We start from the raw sequence: 21,994 nt of genomic DNA, 5'->3' as shown, positions 1-21,994 counted from the left end.
CTTCCACCTGATTTTCTGGTTTGGATTTCCGTACAGTCAGTTTGAGCTACCAGGAGACTTGGGTAGGTTTATTCTTGCAGGAAGCATTGAAGGGAAACTCTTTCTTTTCTTTTCCCCAGCGCTGCCGAAGGTCATGATCAACGTGCGCACGTCGGTGCAGACGGTGATGATAGGGAACTCGGTGGAGTTTGAGTGCCAGGCCGTGGGCGACCCCGAGCCCACGGTCCGGTGGAGTAAAGTGGGCGGCTCCCTGCCGGCCCACATCATGGTGAAGGGAGGCATGCTGAGGATCGATCGCGTGACGGAGGCGGACGCCGGCCACTACCGCTGCACGGCCACCAACGACGTGGGCTCCGTCCAGTCGCAGGTGGTGCTCAACGTCCAGTGTGAGTGTCTGGGACACGCCGGAGCTGCTGGGGGAGCAGGAGCTGCACCAGGGTCGTTTCCTGCTGCTCCTCCTCCTCCTCCTAAGAAGAAATGTCCCCCTTTAAGCCGGGCAGATACTGTGCGATTATCGGCTCGTTTTGAGACGATTTTCCCGTCGTGCAACTATTTTTTGGATCGGGACGGATTTCGACACAACCGTTGGTCGTGCCTTGTGCAGTATACGTGGGGTAACGACGAGAGATTAACACCTCACGACGAGAGAGTAACACCTCGCGACGAGAGATTAACACCTCACGACGAACTCCCGATCCCGAATCATGAGGTCGCAAGAAAATCAAGCGAGTTTGAAATCCTGGTCGCTCCTCGTGAAGGAATCGCACAGTTGAAGCAGCTGCGACCCGATTTGCCTCATCCTTTCGCAGAGAGCATGCGCAATCTCTGATGTCACGTCAAAAACTATTATTTTTAGTTTAAGTGTTGCAAACTCACATTACAAATCATGTTTTAATAGCAGAAAAAAAGACCGCATTTCCACGTACGGTGCGGGTCGCCGCGTACCCTACGCCGTAGGCTCTGCGTTGGTGTAACGCGGAACCATAAATCAGACTTTAGTGTGCGCTCTGTGCTGTTCTGAACACTTCCCTCCGCCGAGACACAACTTTTGCGGTATGCGTTCATTGTTGTGTCTAAAAATGATGCGCAGTGCCCACCCAATCAGAAACAGTACAGATATTTGGGGATTTTTTTTATATATATTAAAAAATAAAGGATCCCCATAACCTTTGATCGGGTGGGCAGGAGGCACAGCCCACCCCTGCCCCATAACCGGCCTCGAGTTCCAGTACACAGAGGTCCGACGTGAGGATTATGATCGTATAGTGTGAGCAGACGGGTCGCATCCGAGCATCGGGTCGTACAGTGTGAGACCATAAATCGTGGGCTGTGAACTTTTGAACTCCGCAATCTAGTCGTGCAGTGTGAGATGGGGCAGTCTCAAACGATTTAAAATATCGCACAGTGTATGCCCAGCTTAAAAGCAGCCACTGGAGGGAGGTAGTACTGTTGAGATGACCCAGGAACTTTGTTGTGGGGCCTGCAGCGTTAGACATGTCCACCTTTTTTTAAACCCCCCTAACCTAAAGTTGACACTGTTTGTAAAAATCCCTCTTGGACGTGAGCAAGGCACATGACTTGTGGGTCACACCGGTTCCTGATTCTGCTAGGCTGAAATGTCCATCGCAATGATGAACCTTTACTCCTTTTTGCGCAGCTCTCCCTCAGATCGCTGCGCTGCCAGAAACCAAGGAGGTGGCGGTGGGGTCTGATGCCGTCTTACCCTGCGTGGCCTCAGGATATCCTGTGCCCGACATCCAGTGGTCAAAGGTACCCAAGATTTCTTTTTCAATAAATATTAGTCTGAATCTTCACCAGCTATTGCGTTAAGAGTGCTAATGTTCTGTGATTACTGGTAGTTTCTGTTCACTTGAAAAAATGGGGGGATATGATGACAGTATTTTGCTTTTCCTGCAAATGTTTGGACCCACTTGTTCCATCGGAGATCACCTTCATATAGTGGTAAAGTAGTAATGATCAATTTTAAAGGGGACCTATTATGGCATCTAATACCTATTTTAAACAGGCCTTGAATGTCTTAAAAACAAGCTTTTGATTGTTTTTGCTAAATAAATTAGAAATTCAGCCTCTAAACCATGTCTTTATCTTCCAATTCTCTAACCTCATTATCTACAGTATGTGGGATTCTGAGTGGGCGGGGCTATGATAATGAGGCTTTGTGCTGATTGGCTGCCTGAATGACGCGATACACCGCTACGAAAAAATGGTGGAAGCTCCGGCCGGCGGAGTTACACCGTGTCCTAACTGCATGCGATGCGAGCGATCGTCAGCAGCAAAATCTTTTTTTTGGGTATTTTCTATTAGACTGTCCTAACTGGCCGCAGCGACGCAGCGCGACGCGGCGCGCAACGTTTTGAGCTGAACATTTGTCGGACGTCCCTGCTTTATTTTCTTCCTGTTGCTCGCGTTGAAAGCCGGTTGAAAGCGCTGTAGGAAACAGTCATGGATGAGGAACGGCTGATCCAGTTAGTTGAAATGAGAAGTTATCTCTATGATTCCTCCTCATTTCACTACAAAAACCTCAATAAAGTGGCAGCTGCTGGAGGGAGATGGACAGAGAGAGTCCGATGTCACGCAGTGCTACGTGATAGTCGGACGCTCTCATGCAGTTACACGGTGTTTAGTTGTGGGCGTGGTTTGCATTTTGGTTCCGTAACGAAAATGCGCAGAATCTGAACGGCTCGTAGAAGCCACATGACACTGGACGGCTCATCCGGGCGGCTGTACAGACACTGCAGAATTTGGTTGCTTTCCTCCTTCTCTGAGTTGGCAGGCTGAGGGGAGACCACTTTATATATGTTAAAGACAGAAAAAAACACTTTATATATGTTAAAGACAGAGAAAACCTGTTTTTCATAATAGGTCCCCTTTAAATTACTGCCTTACTGCCTTAATTCTTAACCAGATACCCCCCACTAGACACTACACAATTGTCTTATATCCTAATGTGATTAAATAATTCTAACCTAATGGGAGGGGTCTCTACTGGGTTGGTAATGCCCCTCTTCATCGTGCACAGGGGTCCTGAAGTCTGGAGGAGAATGCAAAGAGCAGCTCTCATGGCAGCTTTGGAGCATTAACTCCCCTCATTAAAGCACATGAGGGTGCTTTTTCCTTTAATGTGTCTCTTTCTCCTTCCAGAGGGAAGGAGAGCTTCCTCCTAAGTGTTACCAGGAGGCCAACACGCTGACGGTTCCTCGGGTCACTCACGACGACTCCGGCACATACATCTGCACCGCCACCAATAAACAGGGCAAAGTGGAAGCCTTCACTACGCTTGAAATCCACGGTCAGCCAAACAGACGTCGATATAACGGTTGAAAGGTTGCAGGTTTAAACAGACGTGTCAGTAAAGTCTTTCCTGCCGTGTTTTCACAGAGAGGGTGATGCCGTACTTCGCCCAGGAGCCCCTGTCGTTCCTCACTCTGCCCACCATCAAAAACGCCTACAAAGCTTTCAGCATGAAGATCAACTTCAGACCTGACAATGTTGACGGTAAGGAGGAACCTCCTCGTAACTGACTGCCAGTTTGATGTGGAGTCATTTTTACATTTTATAGAGGGTCTGCATTGACGTCACTTCCCCACTGGACCACCCCCCCTTACTCGCACTGAGTGGCAAAAACGGCTGCAACTAGTGGAGAAGACGGGATAACAGCTGATTATCAGCTTAAATTAAAGGCAGTTGGACTTGACAGTGACCTGTACAGTTACCCCAAGAACCAGTGGTCCATGGACATTAATATTTGGTACAGTTACCAAGAACCAGTGGTCCATGGACATTAATATTTGGTACAGTTACCAAGAACCAGTGGTCCATGGACATTAATATTTGGCCAGGAATCCAGTTTCCTGATATTTAAATGTACTTAATTTCTACGCCGGGGAAATACACGAAGCAAAGCTTGAAGGCTTACAAAAGTCTTGATGCTTGGTCCGACTTCAGGCAGGATTTGTTGTAGAAATTAAAGTGATGAGGACACCGAACTTTATGATTGGACCGCTTAACGTTAGGTACCCAAAAATCCAACATTACCTGATACAAAATGGGAACCGCAAATCCAGGTTTCGGTGTCTGGAATCCAGTTGTTTCTGTGAGTTGCAGCGATCCATTTGTCTCTCTTAAGTGTATTTTTCGGCAGTCTGTAAAACGATAACTCTGATTTCTTGCTAAATCTATGAGTACAGTTGATCCCACAACAGCTCTTTCCCATTTTAGATGTTTTCCAGTTGCTCAAACTGAAAGTTTACGCTGTCACTCAGTCTTTCTGCCACTCAGTCTTTCTGACACTCAGTGGGCGTAACCCACTGTGAAGCCCCATCTGTGACGTCATGCGCATTCCCTCTATTGGACCAAATAATCCTATGTGATGTTATTTTTACATCTATTTGTGTAACTTGTCTTTCGTGTTTCTCCGTATATTTTCACTGCACCTTCTGTCCCACCCCTCTCTCCCACCCCTCACCCGTGCGGTGAGCAGGTCTCATAATGTACGCCGGTGAGTCTCAGCGCTCGAGAGCGTCAGGCGGCCCAGGCTGATGTTGCAGTGTGGCTTTCTGGCTGCATCAGACTTCCCTATCATACCCTGAGCGGATTTACAGGCCGTGACAGAGACGCGGGAGGGTGCATGTGCAGTTCAAAGGGTTCAAAGTCGAGCTGCAGGGCAACCGAGCGGAGAGACGAGGGCTAGAATAAATGCTTGTAAAGTTAGGGATGTGTGGGGGCATGTCGGCGAGATAGCAAGACATGCAAATGTTTCGTTAATTACAGCAAAATATTTCCCCCCATTCCTAGATTTTGGAAACTTGCCAAAATTACACTTGAGGTTTTGCTGCCTCAGCCCATATCATGCTTGGAATGGCCTAGAGATGAAACCCGCGCGCAGTTTTACGGTGGTTGACTTTTGCTTTTGTTTTGATCTGACTGGAACTTGTAGAACGGTGCCGCACTACGGAAGCGTAATGCTGCCACCCCAGAAAAATAAAAAAATATCAGTATCATGTTATAACGGGAAACATTTATTGTTAGACCAATAAACATTTCATGTTATGACGTGATATTTTTCACGTTATTACAATATACAAACTTATCACGTTATAGCGTGATAATTTATTGTTAGAACAATATACTATTTATCACATTATAACGTGATAATTTTCACGTTATTGCAATATACAAACTTATCACATTATAACGTGAAAAGTTTATTGTTAAAACAATAAATTATCACGTTATAATGTGATAAGTTTGTATATTGTAATAACGTGGAAAATATCACGTTATAACGTGAAAAGTTTATTGTTAAAACAATAAATTATCACGTTATAATGTGATAAGTTTGTATATTGCAATAACGTGAAAAATATCACGTTATAACGTGAAAAGTTTATTGTTAAAACAATAAATTATCACGTTATAATGTGATAAGTTTGTATATTGTAATAACGTGAAAAATATCAAGTTATAACGTGAAAAGTTTATTGTTAAGACAATAAATTATCACGTTATAACGTGATAAGTTTGTATATTGTAATAACGTGAAAAATATCACGTTATAACGTGAAGAGTTTATTGTTAAAACAATAAATTATCACGTTATAATGTGATAAGTTTGTATATTGTAATAACGTGAAAAATATCAAGTTATAACGTGAAAAGTTTATTGTTAAGACAATAAATTATCACGTTATAACGTGATAAGTTTGTATATTGTAATAACGTGAAAAATATCACGTTATAACGTGAAGAGTTTATTGTTAAAACAATAAATTATCACATTGTGATAAGTTTGTATATTGTAATAACGTGAAAAATATCACGTTTTAACATGATCATTTATTGTTCTAACAATAAACGTTTCACGTTATAACGTGATACTGATATTTTTTTATTTTTCTCGGGTGGCAGCATTATGCTTCCGTACCACACTCATAGTTTAGTGAAATGGTTTATTTTTCTCACTTTCTCTAAACTATGAAAAGAATGCAAAGATCCCCGTGTCAGAGTGGATGTCACCACCTCCCCCATGGGCATGTGCTGCTCCAGAATATCACGCATGCAGATATCAAGCATGTTGAGAAAGACAAAGGAAGTTTCAGAGTATGGCCCGCCTGGTTCTGTTTGGCAGCCCGGTCGATCGGATGGCAGTACAGGACATGGCTTTGGTTGGCTTGGAACCTGCAACCCCATAGCATGCTGCTTTACCGTCCAGCTTCCAATGCTTTGGTAGCATTACAATATCCATCCTAACAAGTATCTCAGATCCGGACTTTTTAGAGCTTATCATTGACAATCGGCCACTATTAAGCCAAAAACTGACTTCTTAAGATGGATATTATCGTAGTGTATATTTGCAGCTTTGTTCTGGCTCTCACTGGTGTGTTTTGGTGGCGTGATCCTCTAGGTATGATCCTCTACAACGGCCAGAGGAAAACCACAGGAGCTGATTTCATCTCTCTGGGACTTGTGGGCGGCCGCTTGGAGTTCAGGTCAGTTCCTCCCGACTGACGTACACCAGGCTGAGGGTTATTGTCGTCATAATTACAGCCCTAACGTACCTTTTTTTTTTTAAAAAGCCAGCGATTCTTTCATTGACTTTAACTTTTATTTAATTGAAGATGTTATGAATTCAAAATATTTAATGTGTTATCTCCACAAGTTTATATCAGCTGTTAATATTTATTTATTGTTCCATTTCTTTTTTTTTTCACTGCTTCTTTTTTTTATTATTTGGAATCACACGAGCATTACATCAGCATAACACAAGCATACCCACACACTGCAAAAACTCACAATCTTACCAGGAATATTTGTCTTATTTCTAGTTAAAATATCTCATTTTTTGTAAAAAAAATCTCATTGCACTTAAAACAAGAGTCATTACCAGAAAAATAACTTGTTATTTGACAATTTTCACCTGTTTCAAGTAAATGTTCACTTGAAATAAGTAGAAAAATCTGCCAGTGGTACAAGATTTATCTTCTCATTACAAGCAGCAAAAGAATCTTGTTCCACTGGCAGATTTTTTTACTTATTTTAAGAAAATCTACTTGAAACAGGTGAAAATTGTTGTTTTTTCCAGTGATGAGTCTTGTTTTAATTGTAATGAGATTTTTTTCTACTAAAAATGAGACATTTTAACTAGAAATAAGACAAATATTCTTGTTAAGATTTTGAGTTTTTGCAGTGCATTACAGTATACCTCTACTGTGATCCATTTTTCTTTTTTTCTTTTTCTTGCAAACAGAAAAAAGAACAAAAACATAAACAAGGGGTGTTTTCATTAAGATCAAGAAAAAAAACAAAAACTTTATTTGAAGACAAATGGCTAAATGAAATACATCTCAAACAAAAGCAGGGCATCTCAGGGAAATATAACTATTCCAATCTTCCCAGATTGCTTCAAATTTGGATTGTTGCAGCCTCAGAGAACGTTATCCTCTCCATTACAAAGATATCGTAAATCATGTCGTACCAATCATCTAATGAAGGAGCGTGTGGCTTAAGCCACTTCTTGGTAACAGCTTTTCATGCAGCTACACTTAGCAAACCAAACAGGTATCTTGATTCCACAACCAGAGAGTGTGCAAACCCAAATAGATTTTATGTCAGAAAGCATTTACTTTTGGACAGGCCCAGAACAAGTGGTAGTGGTTGAGTGGTAGTGGCTAGAGATGACTTTAAGCCCTGAGTCGTCACTGTAAGCTCATTGTTCCATTTCATACCTCAAACACATATCAAAGGAGTTGAGATAGTCAAATATACGACCTTGTAATGTAGCTACTTATCCAGGACTGGCGATGGACGCATACCCTGTTCTTCATCAGCCTTTGTAATCCGTCTATACCAGGGGACGGCATGCAGCTCTTTAGCGCCGACCTAGTGGCTCCCTGGAGCTTTTTCAAAAATGTTTGACCTTTTTTTCTTTTTTCTTTTCTTTTTTTCTTCTTTTTTTTCTTTTTTCCTCTTTTTTCCCTTTTTTCTCTTTTTTTCTTCCTTTTTCCTTTCCTTTTTAATCTCGACATTTCGACTTTTTTCACAAAATTTTGACTTTTTTCTCGACATTTCGACTTTTTTCTCGACATTTTGACTTTTTTCTCAACATTTCAACTTTTTTCACGAAATTTTTACTATTTCGTCAACATTTCGACTTTTTTCTCAACATTTCGACTTTTTTCGCGACATTTCGACTTTTTTCTCAAGATTATACCTCAACATTAATCTTAACATTTCAACTTTTTTCTCGACATTTTAACTTTTTTCTCGAAGTGCATAATGAAAAAAAAAATCTTCCCCCAGTTATAACTAATATAGAAACATGCAGCATGTGTTGTCTTCATTCTAAGGCTTATACAAGACCTTTTATTTTTTGCGGCTCCAGGCATACTGTATTTGTTTTTTGTGTTTTTGGTCCAATATGGCTCTTTCAACATTTTGGGTTGCCGACCCCCGGTCTAGAATGACGTTTTTTCCATGGTGATGCTGAAAGACGCCCAGACGTCCCTTAAACAGACGTGGGCTTGAAGGCACCAATTTTTATAATAATTTTTTGGCTTAATATTATATCAATCAATGATCAACTTTGACTTCATCCTTTCCCATAATCCTTTGGTTAACAATGTTTTTGAAACATTTCCAGAACAAAAGAAACGAATGAAATCAGATTGTTGAATGTAAAAGTGCTCTGAAGAGTGTTGTGTTCTCAGGTTTGACGTGGGCTCGGGCATGGCCACCATCCGGGACTCCAACCCCATCAAGCTGGGCGAGTTCCACACGGTGGAGTTGCACCGCAACCTCACCCAGGGATACATCACGGTGGACGGAGGGGAGCCCATCAACGGCAGCTCCCAGGTATCAGCTGGCAGAGCAGAACCCACTCACGCTGTCAGCCATGTGCCTTTTCTGGATTTACTTCAGTTACGATGAGATTCTTTCCTCTGATCAGGGAAAGTTCCAGGGCCTTGATCTGAACGAGGAGCTGCATGTGGGTGGTTACCCCAACTACACGGTCCTTGCCAAAACTGCCGGCATTAAGTCCGGTTTTGTGGGTGAGACCTCACACTGTTCACATTAAGACAGAACCGCGGCGCGGAGGAGGTGTTTCTGTGTCTGATGAGTCGTCCTTTTCCAAATGTTATGTAGGTTGTATCCGTCAGCTGATCATTCAGGGAGAGGAAGTCATTTTTAAAGACCTGGACCGCAGCTCCACCGGCGTCACAAACTGTCCAACCTGCAAAGATCAGCCCTGCCAGGTCAGTCTGACCTATCCACATCATATTCTTTTTTTTCTTTCAAATTCTGTTTATTGATTTTCTCTCAAATTACCAACATACAAAACATTCATAACAAGCCCAACCCCCCCCCAAGGTCCTCAGCAAAAGTGCTCGACAGAAAATATGTGAATACATAAAATAAATAGTAATAATATTCAAAAGTAAAGAATAAAAGAAAATAAAGAAAACAAAGACTCAAAATGAAGTCCGATGACACCACCCATGACTCTGTGAAAACATTCAAAAGTTATGGCAGAAAATTGGGACTATCAAATATGGACCAATCAGAAATAAGGCCGGGGCTAATTTGCACCAATTACGTTCAAGAACTCAAAACCGAGTCCGATGACACCACCCACGACTGTCTATGTCAAACCATTCAAAAGTTATGGCAGAAAGTAGGAACTATCAAATATGGACCAATCAGATGAAGGGGGGGCGCTCTTTTTGGCGTCTAGCGTCGCCACGGTAATGCTTTTGACTGAGAAAAATAATGCCCATCGTCACAGGATGGAAATGCATATTTTGATGTACAACACACATGGGTGCACGTTACGGTTCGGGCGAAGAAGCGGCAGAAGAAATGGCATAAATTGCGCCAAAATTACACGATTAATTCAAAATGGCCACTTCTTGTTCAGTTTCGGCCATGGCGCCAAGAGACTTTTCTTTGAGTTGTGACATGATACAGGTGTGTACCGATTTTCATTCATGTACGTCAAACCGTATTGTGGGGCTTAAGGCAGGAAGTTTTCTAGGGGGCGCTGTTGAGCCATTAGGCCACGCCCATTAATGCAAACCATTAAATATCACATTTTTCGCCCGGCCTGGCTTGCGTGCAAAATTTGGTGACTTTTGGGGCATGTTTAGGGAGGAAAAAAAGCCCTCCTTTCGTCGGAAGAAAAATAAAAACGAGGAAAACCAGAAAAAAAACTTCTCCTACAGATACAATAGGGCCTTCGCACTGTCAGTGCTCGGGCCCTAATTAACTGTTATCTAATCTTTGTTCATGAGAATCATTGGGCAGATTGTCCATAAAATGTAAAAAGAGTGACCACATTCTTCAACTTTACCTCTAAGAATGTATGTTAGTTTCTCTAATACTAGGTGTGAAGACATCTCTTTTACCACTGCGTGGAATTAGGACTCTGAACATCCTTCCACTTCAAGACTATTACTCTTTTGACTTGTAACATCATGTTCTTTTAGTACTTCTCTCATGTTTGAGTGCACCATATTCAGCAAACGTGTTTCATGTGTGTGTTTAGAACGCTGGGAGGTGTGAGGATTCAGAAGCCAGCTTGTATAAGTGCAGATGCCCCAAAGGATTTACAGGCAGCAACTGCCAGCATCACTCCTCCCTGCACTGCCACTCAGGTACATGTTCATCACCTGCTGGCCCCACAAGTCAGTCAGGACTATACACATGTGCCATCTGTAGGAAGTACTGTAGATATGGAGATCAGAAGTGGACGGTCTGTCAGTTTTTTACTTGTATTTCCACCCTTGACTCTGCCAGAGGCCTGTGGACCCGACGCCACCTGCATCAACCGTCCGGACGGCCTGGGCTACGACTGCCGCTGCCACCTGGGCAAGTTTGGAAATAAATGCATGGGGGGTAAGTTAAGAAGTTGCTCCTATCTTACAACATCTTATAATAACATTTTATATATATATATATATATATATATATATATATATATAGACGTTTTTTTTTTATTGATCTTTTTAGAAAAAACTACACATAATGATAATATGGATACATATAATCGGGATACACACTATACATTATACATTGCCCCCTTTTTTTTCTTTTTGCTAACACACAAAACCTGGCCAGGCCCTCACAAGGGAGGCCTAACTAAGGAACAGAGTCTCTGTACAGTTAAATGATAAATAAACAGATGTAAAAAAGTAATGGATGAACAAAAGTGGCATACTGATCATCACTGATATACCATTAAATGGGAATAATAAATAAAACATAAAATGCAACAAAACATTAATAAATAATAATAATAATAATAATAATAATAATAATAATAATAATAATAATAATAAAATAAAATAAGAATTATTATTATTTTTATTATTATTGTTATTATTATTTTTATTATATATATTATTATAAATACTATAGTAATAATAACAACAACAACAACAACAACAACAACAACAACAACAACAACTACTATTATTATTATTATTATTATTATTATTATTATTATTATTATTATTATTATTATTATTATTATTATTATTATTATTATTATTATTATTATTATTATTATTATAAAAATAAATAAAAGAAATGAAAAGAAAATTAAGGTAAGTGGAAATCAGTCTGTGGGTAGAGTCTTCAACGAGTTAAACTAATCTATGAAGGACTGTCATTTATGAACAAATTTAGCTGAGTTGCCTTTCACTGAATATCTCAACTTTTCCAATTTGAGAAAAAACATAACATCACTAAGCCACTAAAGAGCAATAGATGGAGACTTGGGGGATTTCCATGAAAGTAGGATACGAGGTCTTGCTAAAAGAGATGTGAAAGCCAATACTTCTGACTGTGTGGGGCTGATATGTGAGGAGTCAACAGAGAGTCAAAATATTGCTATGAGGGGGGCCATAACAACATTTTTCACCAGAACTTTAGACATGATCATAGAATAGTCACTCCAAAATGTCTGTAACCTAGGACAGGAGAAAAACATGTGACTTAAATTGCAGGGAGAGCCTTGGCATCTGAGACGTTGATGTTTTTGCTCATTTTGAGCTGTGACTGGTGCATATACTCTTGAAATCTGCATTTGCTTCTCATTACCGCCCACCAGGTGAACTGGTGACGACTCCGCTGTTCAACGGTGACGAGTCATATATCGCTTATCCTCCCTTAACCAACATCCACGATGACCTGCGTGTTGAACTGGAGTTCAAGCCAATGGAGAGAAATGGCCTGATGTTTTTCTGCGGCGGGAAAAAAATGAAGGTGGAGGACTTTGTTTCCATTTCCATGGTGGACGGGCAGGTGGAGTTCAGATACGAACTGGGCACAGGTAAAGTCAAGCTACTGCACTTACAACACTGCAAAAACTCAAAATGTTACCAGGAATGTTTGTCTTATTTCTTGTTAAAATGTCTCATTTTTAGTCAAAAAATCTCATTACACTTAAAACAAGAGTCATTATCCAGAAAAATAGCTTGTTATTTGACAATTTTCACCTGTTTCAAGTAAATTTTCACTAGAAATAAGTAGAAAAATCTGCAAGTGGGACAAGATTTATCTTCTCAAAACAAGCAAAAAAATCTTGTTCCACTGACAGATTTTTCTACGTTTACGTTCTACGATTCTTCTATTTTAAGTGAAAATCTACTTAAAACAGGTGAAAATTGTTGTTCTGGAAATTACTGTTGTTTTAGGTGTAATGAGATTGTTTTGACTAAAAATTAGACATTTTAACTAGAAATAAGACAAATATTCTTGTTAAGATTTTGAGTTTTTGCAGTGAAGTTAAACGGTGATGTAAGAAAATATCTTTAAAAACACTAGTTGTCTCAGAATTGGTTCATTGCTTCAAAAAAGTAAAAAAAAAATGACATTGTGACCATTCTGCATGCTTCTCTGAACTTTCAGGACAGGCAGTTCTGCGTAGTCCTGAGCCGGTCTCTCTGGGCCAGTGGCACAGACTGGTAGCTGAGAGAAACAAGCGTGCCGGCCACCTGAAGGTGGACCAGGGCCCGACGGAGAGGAGGACTTCCCCAGGGAAAGCCCAGGGCCTCAATATCCACACCCCCATGTACCTGGGAGGAGTTCCCAGCATGCTCCTGCTCCCCAAGCCCGCCAACGTCAGCAGAATGTTCGATGGCTGTATAGGAGAGGTGAGAGTGCTTTTTACATTAGATTAGATTAGATTACCGGTAGATTAGATTAGATTAGATTAGATAAAAAAACTCATTACCAGAAAAATAACTTGTTATTTGACAATTTTCACCTGTTTCAAGTAAATTTCCACTTGAAATAAGACTCCAGGTCAGACTCCAGGTTCTCTGTGTGCAGAAGTCCGTTCACTACACTGCAAAAACTCAAAATCTTACCAGGAATATCTGTTTTATTTCTAGTTAAAATGTAAAATTTTTAGTCAAAAACTCTCATTACACTTAAAACAAGACTCATTACCAGAAAAATAACTTGTTATTTGACAATTTTCACCTGTTTCAAGTAAATTTCCACTTGAAATAAGTAGAAAAATCTGCCAGTGGGACAAGATTTATCTTCTCATTACAAGCAAAAACATTTTGTTCCACTGGCAGATTTTTCTACTTATTTTATCTACTTGAAACAGGTGAAAATTGTTGTATTTTCCAGTGATGAGTCTTGTTTTAAGTGTAATGAGAATTTTTTTTACTAAAAATGAGACATTTTAACTAGAAATAAGACAAATATTCTTGTTAAGATTTTGAGTTGTTGCATCGCAGAAGTGCTTATGCAGTGAAATAAACACAATGTACAACATATACACATAAACATATATATATATAAATATGTATGTACACAGTGAATTAATAAGATAAGATAAGATAAGATAAGATAAGATAAGATAAGATAAGATAAGATAAACCTTTAATAGTCCCACAGAGGGGAAATTTGCAGTTTACAGCAGCAAAGGGGATAGTGCAAAAAACAAGAGGCAACAATAGAAAAAGTAGTAACACAGTAATAATAATAACACACTATAAACACTATAAACAGTAAACTGGTATACAATAATAATAATAATAATAATAATAAGAAGAAGAAGAATAAAGATAAATAATAAGATATTAGTATATGAAAAAGATAACAGACGGATATTTACAGATGGATATATATATACATAATTGCACGTTGCAGTGAGTGAAAGATTGCACATTATTTCCCTTATGTACATTTATTGTCTGGTTTGTATGTATAATTGCTACAAGGTGCAGGTCAGATGTGAATGAATGACAATATATATCATGAACAGATGAGATGTGATTATATGATTTACACAGATTTGAATTACAGTATATACATGGGTGATTGCAGTATTTACCGTACATGAGTGTGGAAGTATTTACATGCGTGTGGAGGTATTTACAGCAGTACGAGGAGGTAGTTGGTAAAAAGTCCAGTGCAAATATATTATGTACAGTTGCACTGCAAAAACTCAAAATCTTAACAAGAATATTTGTCTTATCTAAAATGTTAGTTAAGATGTTAATTAGTTAAAATGTCTCATTTTTAGTCAAAAAAATCTCAATACACTTACACTGTAAGACAAGACTCATAAAACTCAAAAAACAACAATTGTCACCTGTTTCAAGTAGATTTTCACTTAAAATAAGTAGAAAAATCTGCCAGTGGAACAAGATTTTTTTGCTTGTAATGAGAAGATACATTTATTTCAAGTGGAAATTTACTTGAAACAGGTGAAAATTGTCAAATAACAAGTTATTTTTCTGGTAATGACTCTTGTTTTAAGAGTAATGAGATGTCTTGACTAAAAATTTGACATTTTAACTAGAAAAAAGATAAATATTCCCGGTAAGATTTTGAGTTTTTGCAGTGTGTACTACTCAGTGGGTACTAGCCCCATTCACTTCCTGGGGGGGTGGAGGGATGAGGGATGGGGGGGTTGGTGTGTATGAGTGAAAGGGGGTGAGGGGGGGATTTTTACAAAATAAATGAAAGTCTTTCTGACTTTTTTTTCAAGATGTATATGTTTAAACATGCCCTGCACCTCCTGCTCAGGTTTCCATCAACAACAAGAAAGTGGATCTGTCGTACAGCTTCACGGAGAGCAAGCTGATCAGCGAGTGTGTGGACAACAGCCCCTGCGACCGCCGGCCCTGCCTGAACGGCGGAGACTGCATGTCCAGCGCCGAGTATGAATACCAGTGTCTCTGTAAGGACGGATTTGAAGGTGAGTGCAAGATGTTTTAGCTTTGCTCAGAAATCAGTTGGAAAGTCTGGCTTACCCGGTGGATTTTAGACTTGGATTTAACAATACAGCATCCTACCTGAAACTCTCTGGCCTCTGCACAGGGCTCAGGCTTCCATGCAGCTTAAGCAAGGCAGGCTGTCATGGCAAAAGCAACAAGCCCCTGCCCTTATTATGCAACCTTGAAAAAGAATTCAGGGTCTTTGGCTAGACAGGCATGTTTTCACCAGGGTTGGGGATCGATTCAGATGTCAAGAATGGATTCTGATTCTTAAGATTTAGAATCGATTATCACGACTTGATTCGATCCGATTCGATTCCGATATTGATTTGGGTTAGTGTTATTAAAACTGTTTTTTGAGCTGTTGCATGAATTATATGACTGTGTAGTTATGCAACATATAAATACTAGTATTATATTGAGATTCTACTAGTATTTATTTTTTCCCAAATTCCGTTTTTAAATTTTTTCCATTTTTGTACTATTTCGGTTTTTAATTTTTGAGAATTTTGTTTTTAGCATTTTATGCAAATGTAACCCCAAGACAGTATATAAAGTAATGAAATATAGACAATTTATACAATTATAACTGAAAACTTTCATGTTTTCATACTTTTAAACATATTTAAAGGCAAAAACATGGCACCAGTTATTCTCGTGTCCAACAAAACATTCCTTTTTTGGGCATAAACAAAAAAATACCTAAAGTTGTAATGTAATGATAAAAAAAAAATCGATCTTTAGGAATTAATGTGAGAATTGATTTAGAATCGGAAAATCGACTTTTTCAACACAGGCCTAGTTTTTACCAGGATATCAGGGACTCAAAGGTGGTGTTAGTAGAAAAGGTGAGAAACCTAGTAGGAACCGGCTGGTTAGGGCCGGGGGCTTGAGCCATCAAGTGACTTCCACGCTCCCCAGCATGACGAGGTCTGCAGAGAGGAATGCCATCTAGTTGTGTGTGCAGGCTGTAGAGAGGCCTGTATGACTCTGGCTCAGGAGGGACATCTGTGGGCCAGTGCTGCTGGGACCCGGGCCAGAACCCTGGCCCGCTCTCCTGGAGGAGGGTATAGGAGTTTGGAAGAACTCAATGACCCAGTGACATCAGGAACTTCCCCAAGGATGTGTCCCAGTGAAGTACTTGTACTACAAGCCAGTTTGGCTGCAGATGGTTTCAAGACATGTACTTTTTCAGTATCACTTTTCTGGCCTGTAGTACCCTATAATGTAATAATTTCCTGAAAATGTAATAACGCCTGAAAATGTAATAAAGTTTGCACTTATCTTAATCAAAAATGTAATAAAATCCAATAATGTAATAACTTCACCAATAATGTAATACCTTATTATATTAATGGGAATTTATTATTTGGTACTCAAAGTCTGCAATTTAACCCAATAGTCATTCTGGTGTTTCAAATCCAGTGTATATAACATTCTTAGATACTTAAAACACAAAATGTAGAACTGTGGACTGAAAATGAACATATATATTATTCCAGAAAACCTTACATTATCTGTCAAGTATTACATTATCAGTTTTGGAAAAAAAAAAGACCCACCTATAAATGTAATAAATTCCCAATAATATAATAAGGTATTACATTATCTGTAAAAATGTTATTACAATATCAGTCAGGATATTTTATTACATTATTGGTGAAGTTATTACATTATTGGGTTTTATTACATTTTTGATTGAGTGAAGTGCAAATTTTATTACATTTTCAGGCGTTATTACATTTTCAGGAAATTATTACATTATAGGGTGCTACATGGCTATAGAATACTGATATCAAGATTATTTTTTGCAATAGAAAATACCGATTCTGGATGCAATTCTGTCTAGAAACAATTTGTAAAAACAATATTTTGAGTGAAATAAAAAAAGTTTCACTTAAAATATTGTAAAAAAGTGAAAAAGACGTGATCTGTCGGCCCTGACTCAAAACCTGCGTTTGACCCTGCAGGCGAGCGCTGCGAGGTGGTGAAAGACGTGTGTCAGAGCAACCTTCAGTGCCAAAACGGGGGAAGCTGCGTCAACGGACTGTGTGTGTGTAAGCCGGAGTATACGGGCTTCAACTGTGAGAAAAGTAAGTATTCACTTTTGGGAAAAAAAACAAAGCAATGTGGTTCAATGACAGCAAATCACTTCCATATATTCTGGGGTTGCCCCAAACTAAACAGCTTTTGGAGTGGCATCCACAAATCATTAAATACAGTGTTTAGGAGTCAAATACCATTCAACTTTGAAAATCTTTACCTGGGTCATGTCAAATGCCTGAAATAAAGGAGAAACATAAAGCTGCTACAGGTTCTATTGGCCGCCAGCAAAATATCTATTACTATAAAGCGGTTGAACCCGGCACCACCTACACTGGAGGAATGGCATGGGATAGGCCTGGAAATCTTTAAAATGGAAAAGCTGACCTATTCTTTGAGAATTCAAAAGGAAAATTTGACCGAATTTGGAGTAAATGGACTGAATTTATATCTCCATTCCGAGCAGACTTTGTATAAAGTTTTAAGTCCCCTTCCCTTTCCTTTTGAAAATGTTGAAAATGTAAGCTTCCCTTAGTTCGTAGGTACATAGTGGACAGTTAACACTGTAAGAAACTGTGATGGGGAGAAGATTCAGAGGAGGATACAGTACATACTTTCAGGGAAATGTTTAAGGAGGATGGTGAAGCTCCTAGAGGACTGATATATGTCACACAGAGGTTTGGTCTTTCACACCTCCACGCCCAAATTGCTTTCTTTCCCACAAAAAAAGGTCTTTTTTTGTATGTGTTGACAGCCTTTTCCATACAAAATCAAACATTTAGGAAAAAGATATATATAAAAAAAACATATATAAAATAAAAAACATATATATATATATATATATATATATATATATATATATATATATATATATATATATTAGGGGCCAGGAAAGAGAAAAAATATTTGAGAGGGGAAGATTTTTTTTTTATTTTGCACTTCGAGAATAAAGTCGAAATTTCCTAAATAAAGTCGAGATTTCAACTTTATTCATGAAATTTTGACTTTTTTCTCGACATTTCAACTTTATTCTCGAAGTACATAATGAAAAAAAAAGGAATATATATATATATATATATATATATATATATATATATATATATATATATATATATATATATATGTATATATATATATATAAATATATAAAAATAATGTGTATGTATATGTATATATGCATATGTATACCAATAAAAAAAAATCCCGTTGATTCCTGCTAATATATGCTCAGTAACAGCAAGTTGTCTCTGAAAGAAAAACTCATGTCTTCTCCTCGTACACATCATTTAGTCCATAAATGTGCAGGACCAAGATCATTATCATCTTCATCAAGCCATAAATATACAGCCCTAAAGAGTCATGTTCTCTACCAAATGAAGCCCGACTAATGTGAGGAAGTTCCCTGGTCACTCCCAGCGGTGCATGTCACCCTGGGAGGGGTGGCCCTGAACCGTTCTGCGTGTCTCTCCCCTGCACTCACGGATGTGTCCTGCACACACAGGCCAGCTCCTAAGCTTCCCCGAGGTCCCGTGGAACACAGGAGCTAGCGAGGCTAATGGTACAGTATTTCCATATTCAGTCTGCTTGACACGACCGTGACTAACAGAGCCCCGGCCCGGTTCCAGGGGCCCCTTGTCTCGTCCCAGCTCAGCCACAACCGTCTCCTGCCTAACACGTTTGCCCGCATAAACACAGCCGTGCATCCGTTCTCCACCGAGTCTCTGGGAAACTTTGAGAAAGTGGGAATTCTGCATCTAAACCGAGGTCGCAGGGCGGGTTTACTGTATCTGAGCGATTACACTGCAAAAACTCAAAATCTTAACAAGAATATTTGTCTTATTTCTAGTTAAAATGTCTCATTTTTAGTCCAAAAAATCTCATTACACCTAAAACAAGCTAGTTTCAAGTAGATTTTCACTTGAAATAAGTAGAAAAATCAAGATTTTTTTGCTTGTAATGAGAAGATAAATCTTGTCCCACTGGCAGATTTTTCTACTTATTTCAAGTGAAAATTTACTTGAAATAGGTGAAAATTGTCAAATAAGTTATTTTTCTGGTAATGACTCTTGTTTTAAGTATAATGAGATTTTTTGACTAAAAATTAGACATTTTAACTACAAATAAGATACATTTTCCTGGTAAGATTTTGAGTTTTTACAGTGTAATTCTTAACATCCTGTTTATGGACTCAGTTCATCATTCTCCTGAATTAATGTGAACTTTCCCCCTTTTCTCTTGTTTTGTTTGACCATGTTATTGTCTGTAAGGTGGATACTCACAACATCAAATCTTATTTCTTTAAACTTGAAAACTACCTGTTCGACAACCACACAAAACAAGAAATCTAAATGTTTTTTTATAAAACCTGTTAACTCAGGTCCTTTAGGCTGCACCCAGTCAGCTGCACTTTTACTAACATCCTTAAGTGTTTTCTGTAAGTACGGTGTTATAGTTGTTCAGGTGAGTCCTCACTGTGATGTGCATGATGCCATACGGCCGGATGAGCCCGATCTCTGTGTGAGGACAGAGATGGTGCAGAACAGGAACAGGAAGTATTTCATTTCTGCGATTCTGCATCGTGGAGTTTGGTTCCTAAGTGTCTGCATGACGGTTCTGGACACGTACTTAAATTCAACACTATGATATTTCGTTCAAAATATAGGATTAATGTGAGACTTTGTAACTTTGGAGAAAAGAAATAACTTCTTACCTCATACAAATGACATGTTTCTCAATAAAACGCACTCTGCCAAACAATATTTAAAGAAGAAGACCGAGTCAAAAGGGGTATGGCCACTGTTTGCTTCAAGAATACCCATAGTTTAAACGAGCAAAAGCACAGAAGCATGAAAAGTCTGCAAACAATACACTTACAGAATATTTTCATTTTAGAAGTTAGCAAACAAAAAACACAGTTCAAGATAAAATAAGCTACCATTCAGCCATAACTGACTAAGAAAGTTCCCTCACGAAAATAGTTTTAATTTATCATTGCCGTAGCATTCAGCACTTAATATGTATGAGGTATAACATTATTTATTTATCCAAATGTTACATTGTCTTACTTTAAGTGCTTTAACAAATCGATAGCTTTGTAATTTCAGGGACCAAACCCGTCCGTTCATGTTGCATCTAACCAGGGGTTCTTCCATGCTTTCACCACTGGAGGGCGCTACAACCGTGAGAATGAAAATACACTTCAACTTCAACTCACTTTTACTTTACTGTTTATTTTGGTAGATTCGCCTTATCAGTATGCCGCTCAGTTCCGCAGCGATGGATATATCGCCCTTCCTAGATCCGTTTTCCCGAGAAGGTGAGTCTTCCTGATGGCTTTTACACACTTTTGCTCTCATGACCAGTACTGGAGTTGAGGGGGGATGAGTGGGGATGCCATCCCCCCTTTCCATCCCTTATGCCATTTCATCAATGAATGTGGTTTTACTGCTATTTCAACATTTAGAGTCATCACCAGAAAAATAACACCAGAAAAATAACTTATTTGACAATTTTCACCTGTTTCAAGTAAATTTTCACTTGAAATAAATAGGAAAATCTGCCAGTGGGACAAGATTTATCTTCTCATTACAAGCAAAAAAATCTTGTTCCACTGGCAGATTTTTCTACTTATTTTAAGTGAAAATCTACATTAAACAGGTGAACATTGTTGTTTTTTCCAATGAAGAGTCTTGTTTTAAGTGTAATGAGATTTTTTTTTTACTAAAATGAGACATTTTAACTAGAAATAAGACAAATATTCTTGTTAAGATTTTGAGTTTTTGCAGTGATCCATTTTACTTATCCTGTGAAGGACAGAGTCATATTGATAAGTTCAGAAAACTGTTTTTAATTGTTGTGTTTTGATGTACTTGATGTAAGCCCAGTGGATATTTAAAGCTTACAGAAGGCTGCATTTAACTGCTGCTATGTCATTCCTGCAGTATTTCTGCAGCTGTTTTGGTCACTGCTATTATTTGTAATATATTATATTATTTGTAATCAGCACAAATGATCTGTCCCCATATGATAAAATCCACCATCCCCCCTGATATTTTTTTACAACTCGAGTACTGCTCATGACTGATACGTTGTTATGGCGTTGTGGTGATTCGTTATTTATTCCATCCATTTTCTATACCCGTTTATTCCTGTGCAGGGTCACGGGGTCATTATTTATTATATCATTTAATCCCCTCTAGTGCGCATGACTCGCCGGAGACGATTGAACTGGAAATCAACACCCACTCCAACGAGGGGCTGATCCTGTGGCAGGGAGTGGTAGGTCCTGACTCCTGTTCCCCCAAACCCACACTCTCCCCCTCCTCCTTTTATAATCTTCACCCTAACTTTGTCACCCCACACCCCCCAAACATTGTTAATCCCAGTCACATCATCTGTCAAAATGTCTTGCTCAATGACGTTTTCATAACATTTAATAGAGAGTCTGCATTGATGTCACTTCCCCACTGGACCAGCCCCCTTACTCACACTGAGTGGCAAAAACATCAGTAAAAACAGCTGCAACTAGTGGAGAAGACGGGATAACAGCTGATTATGGGCTTAAATTAAAGGCAGTTGGACTTGACAGTGACCCGTACAGTTACCCCAAGAACCAGTGGTCCATGGACATTAATATTTGGTACAGTTACCAAGAACCAGTGGTCCATGGACATTAATATTTGGTACAGTTACCA

At 39.0% G+C, this 21,994-nt stretch overlaps 1 protein-coding gene across 4 annotated transcripts in view; it reads left to right on the top strand.

Annotated features, from left to right (window-relative positions):
- hspg2 (heparan sulfate proteoglycan 2) overlaps positions 1 to 21,994 on the top strand; it is a 198,005-nt gene that overhangs the window by 164,866 nt on the left and 11,145 nt on the right. For 3 of the 4 annotated variants that reach the window (XM_061735372.1, XM_061735373.1, XM_061735374.1), the window contains 18 exons: positions 120 to 386; positions 1,658 to 1,770; positions 3,163 to 3,310; positions 3,400 to 3,516; positions 4,502 to 4,519; positions 6,425 to 6,509; positions 8,727 to 8,871; positions 8,966 to 9,068; positions 9,163 to 9,272; positions 10,562 to 10,670; positions 10,813 to 10,911; positions 12,128 to 12,349; positions 12,928 to 13,172; positions 15,067 to 15,238; positions 17,228 to 17,350; positions 18,802 to 18,858; positions 20,541 to 20,616; positions 21,500 to 21,578. In XM_061735372.1, coding sequence (XP_061591356.1) covers positions 120 to 386; positions 1,658 to 1,770; positions 3,163 to 3,310; positions 3,400 to 3,516; positions 4,502 to 4,519; positions 6,425 to 6,509; positions 8,727 to 8,871; positions 8,966 to 9,068; positions 9,163 to 9,272; positions 10,562 to 10,670; positions 10,813 to 10,911; positions 12,128 to 12,349; positions 12,928 to 13,172; positions 15,067 to 15,238; positions 17,228 to 17,350; positions 18,802 to 18,858; positions 20,541 to 20,616; positions 21,500 to 21,578 — 2,288 coding nt within the window. The remainder of the gene's footprint in view (positions 1 to 119; positions 387 to 1,657; positions 1,771 to 3,162; positions 3,311 to 3,399; positions 3,517 to 4,501; positions 4,520 to 6,424; positions 6,510 to 8,726; positions 8,872 to 8,965; positions 9,069 to 9,162; positions 9,273 to 10,561; positions 10,671 to 10,812; positions 10,912 to 12,127; positions 12,350 to 12,927; positions 13,173 to 15,066; positions 15,239 to 17,227; positions 17,351 to 18,801; positions 18,859 to 20,540; positions 20,617 to 21,499; positions 21,579 to 21,994) is intronic. The other variant, XM_061735376.1, reaches the window with a different exon arrangement.

The sequence above is a fragment of the Cololabis saira genome, chromosome 12, assembly GCF_033807715.1.
Source record: "Cololabis saira isolate AMF1-May2022 chromosome 12, fColSai1.1, whole genome shotgun sequence".
Taxonomy (NCBI): Eukaryota; Metazoa; Chordata; class Actinopteri; order Beloniformes; family Belonidae; genus Cololabis; species Cololabis saira.
Note: the sequence above shows the minus strand (reverse complement) of the source record. Positions and strands in the feature narration are given on the sequence as shown.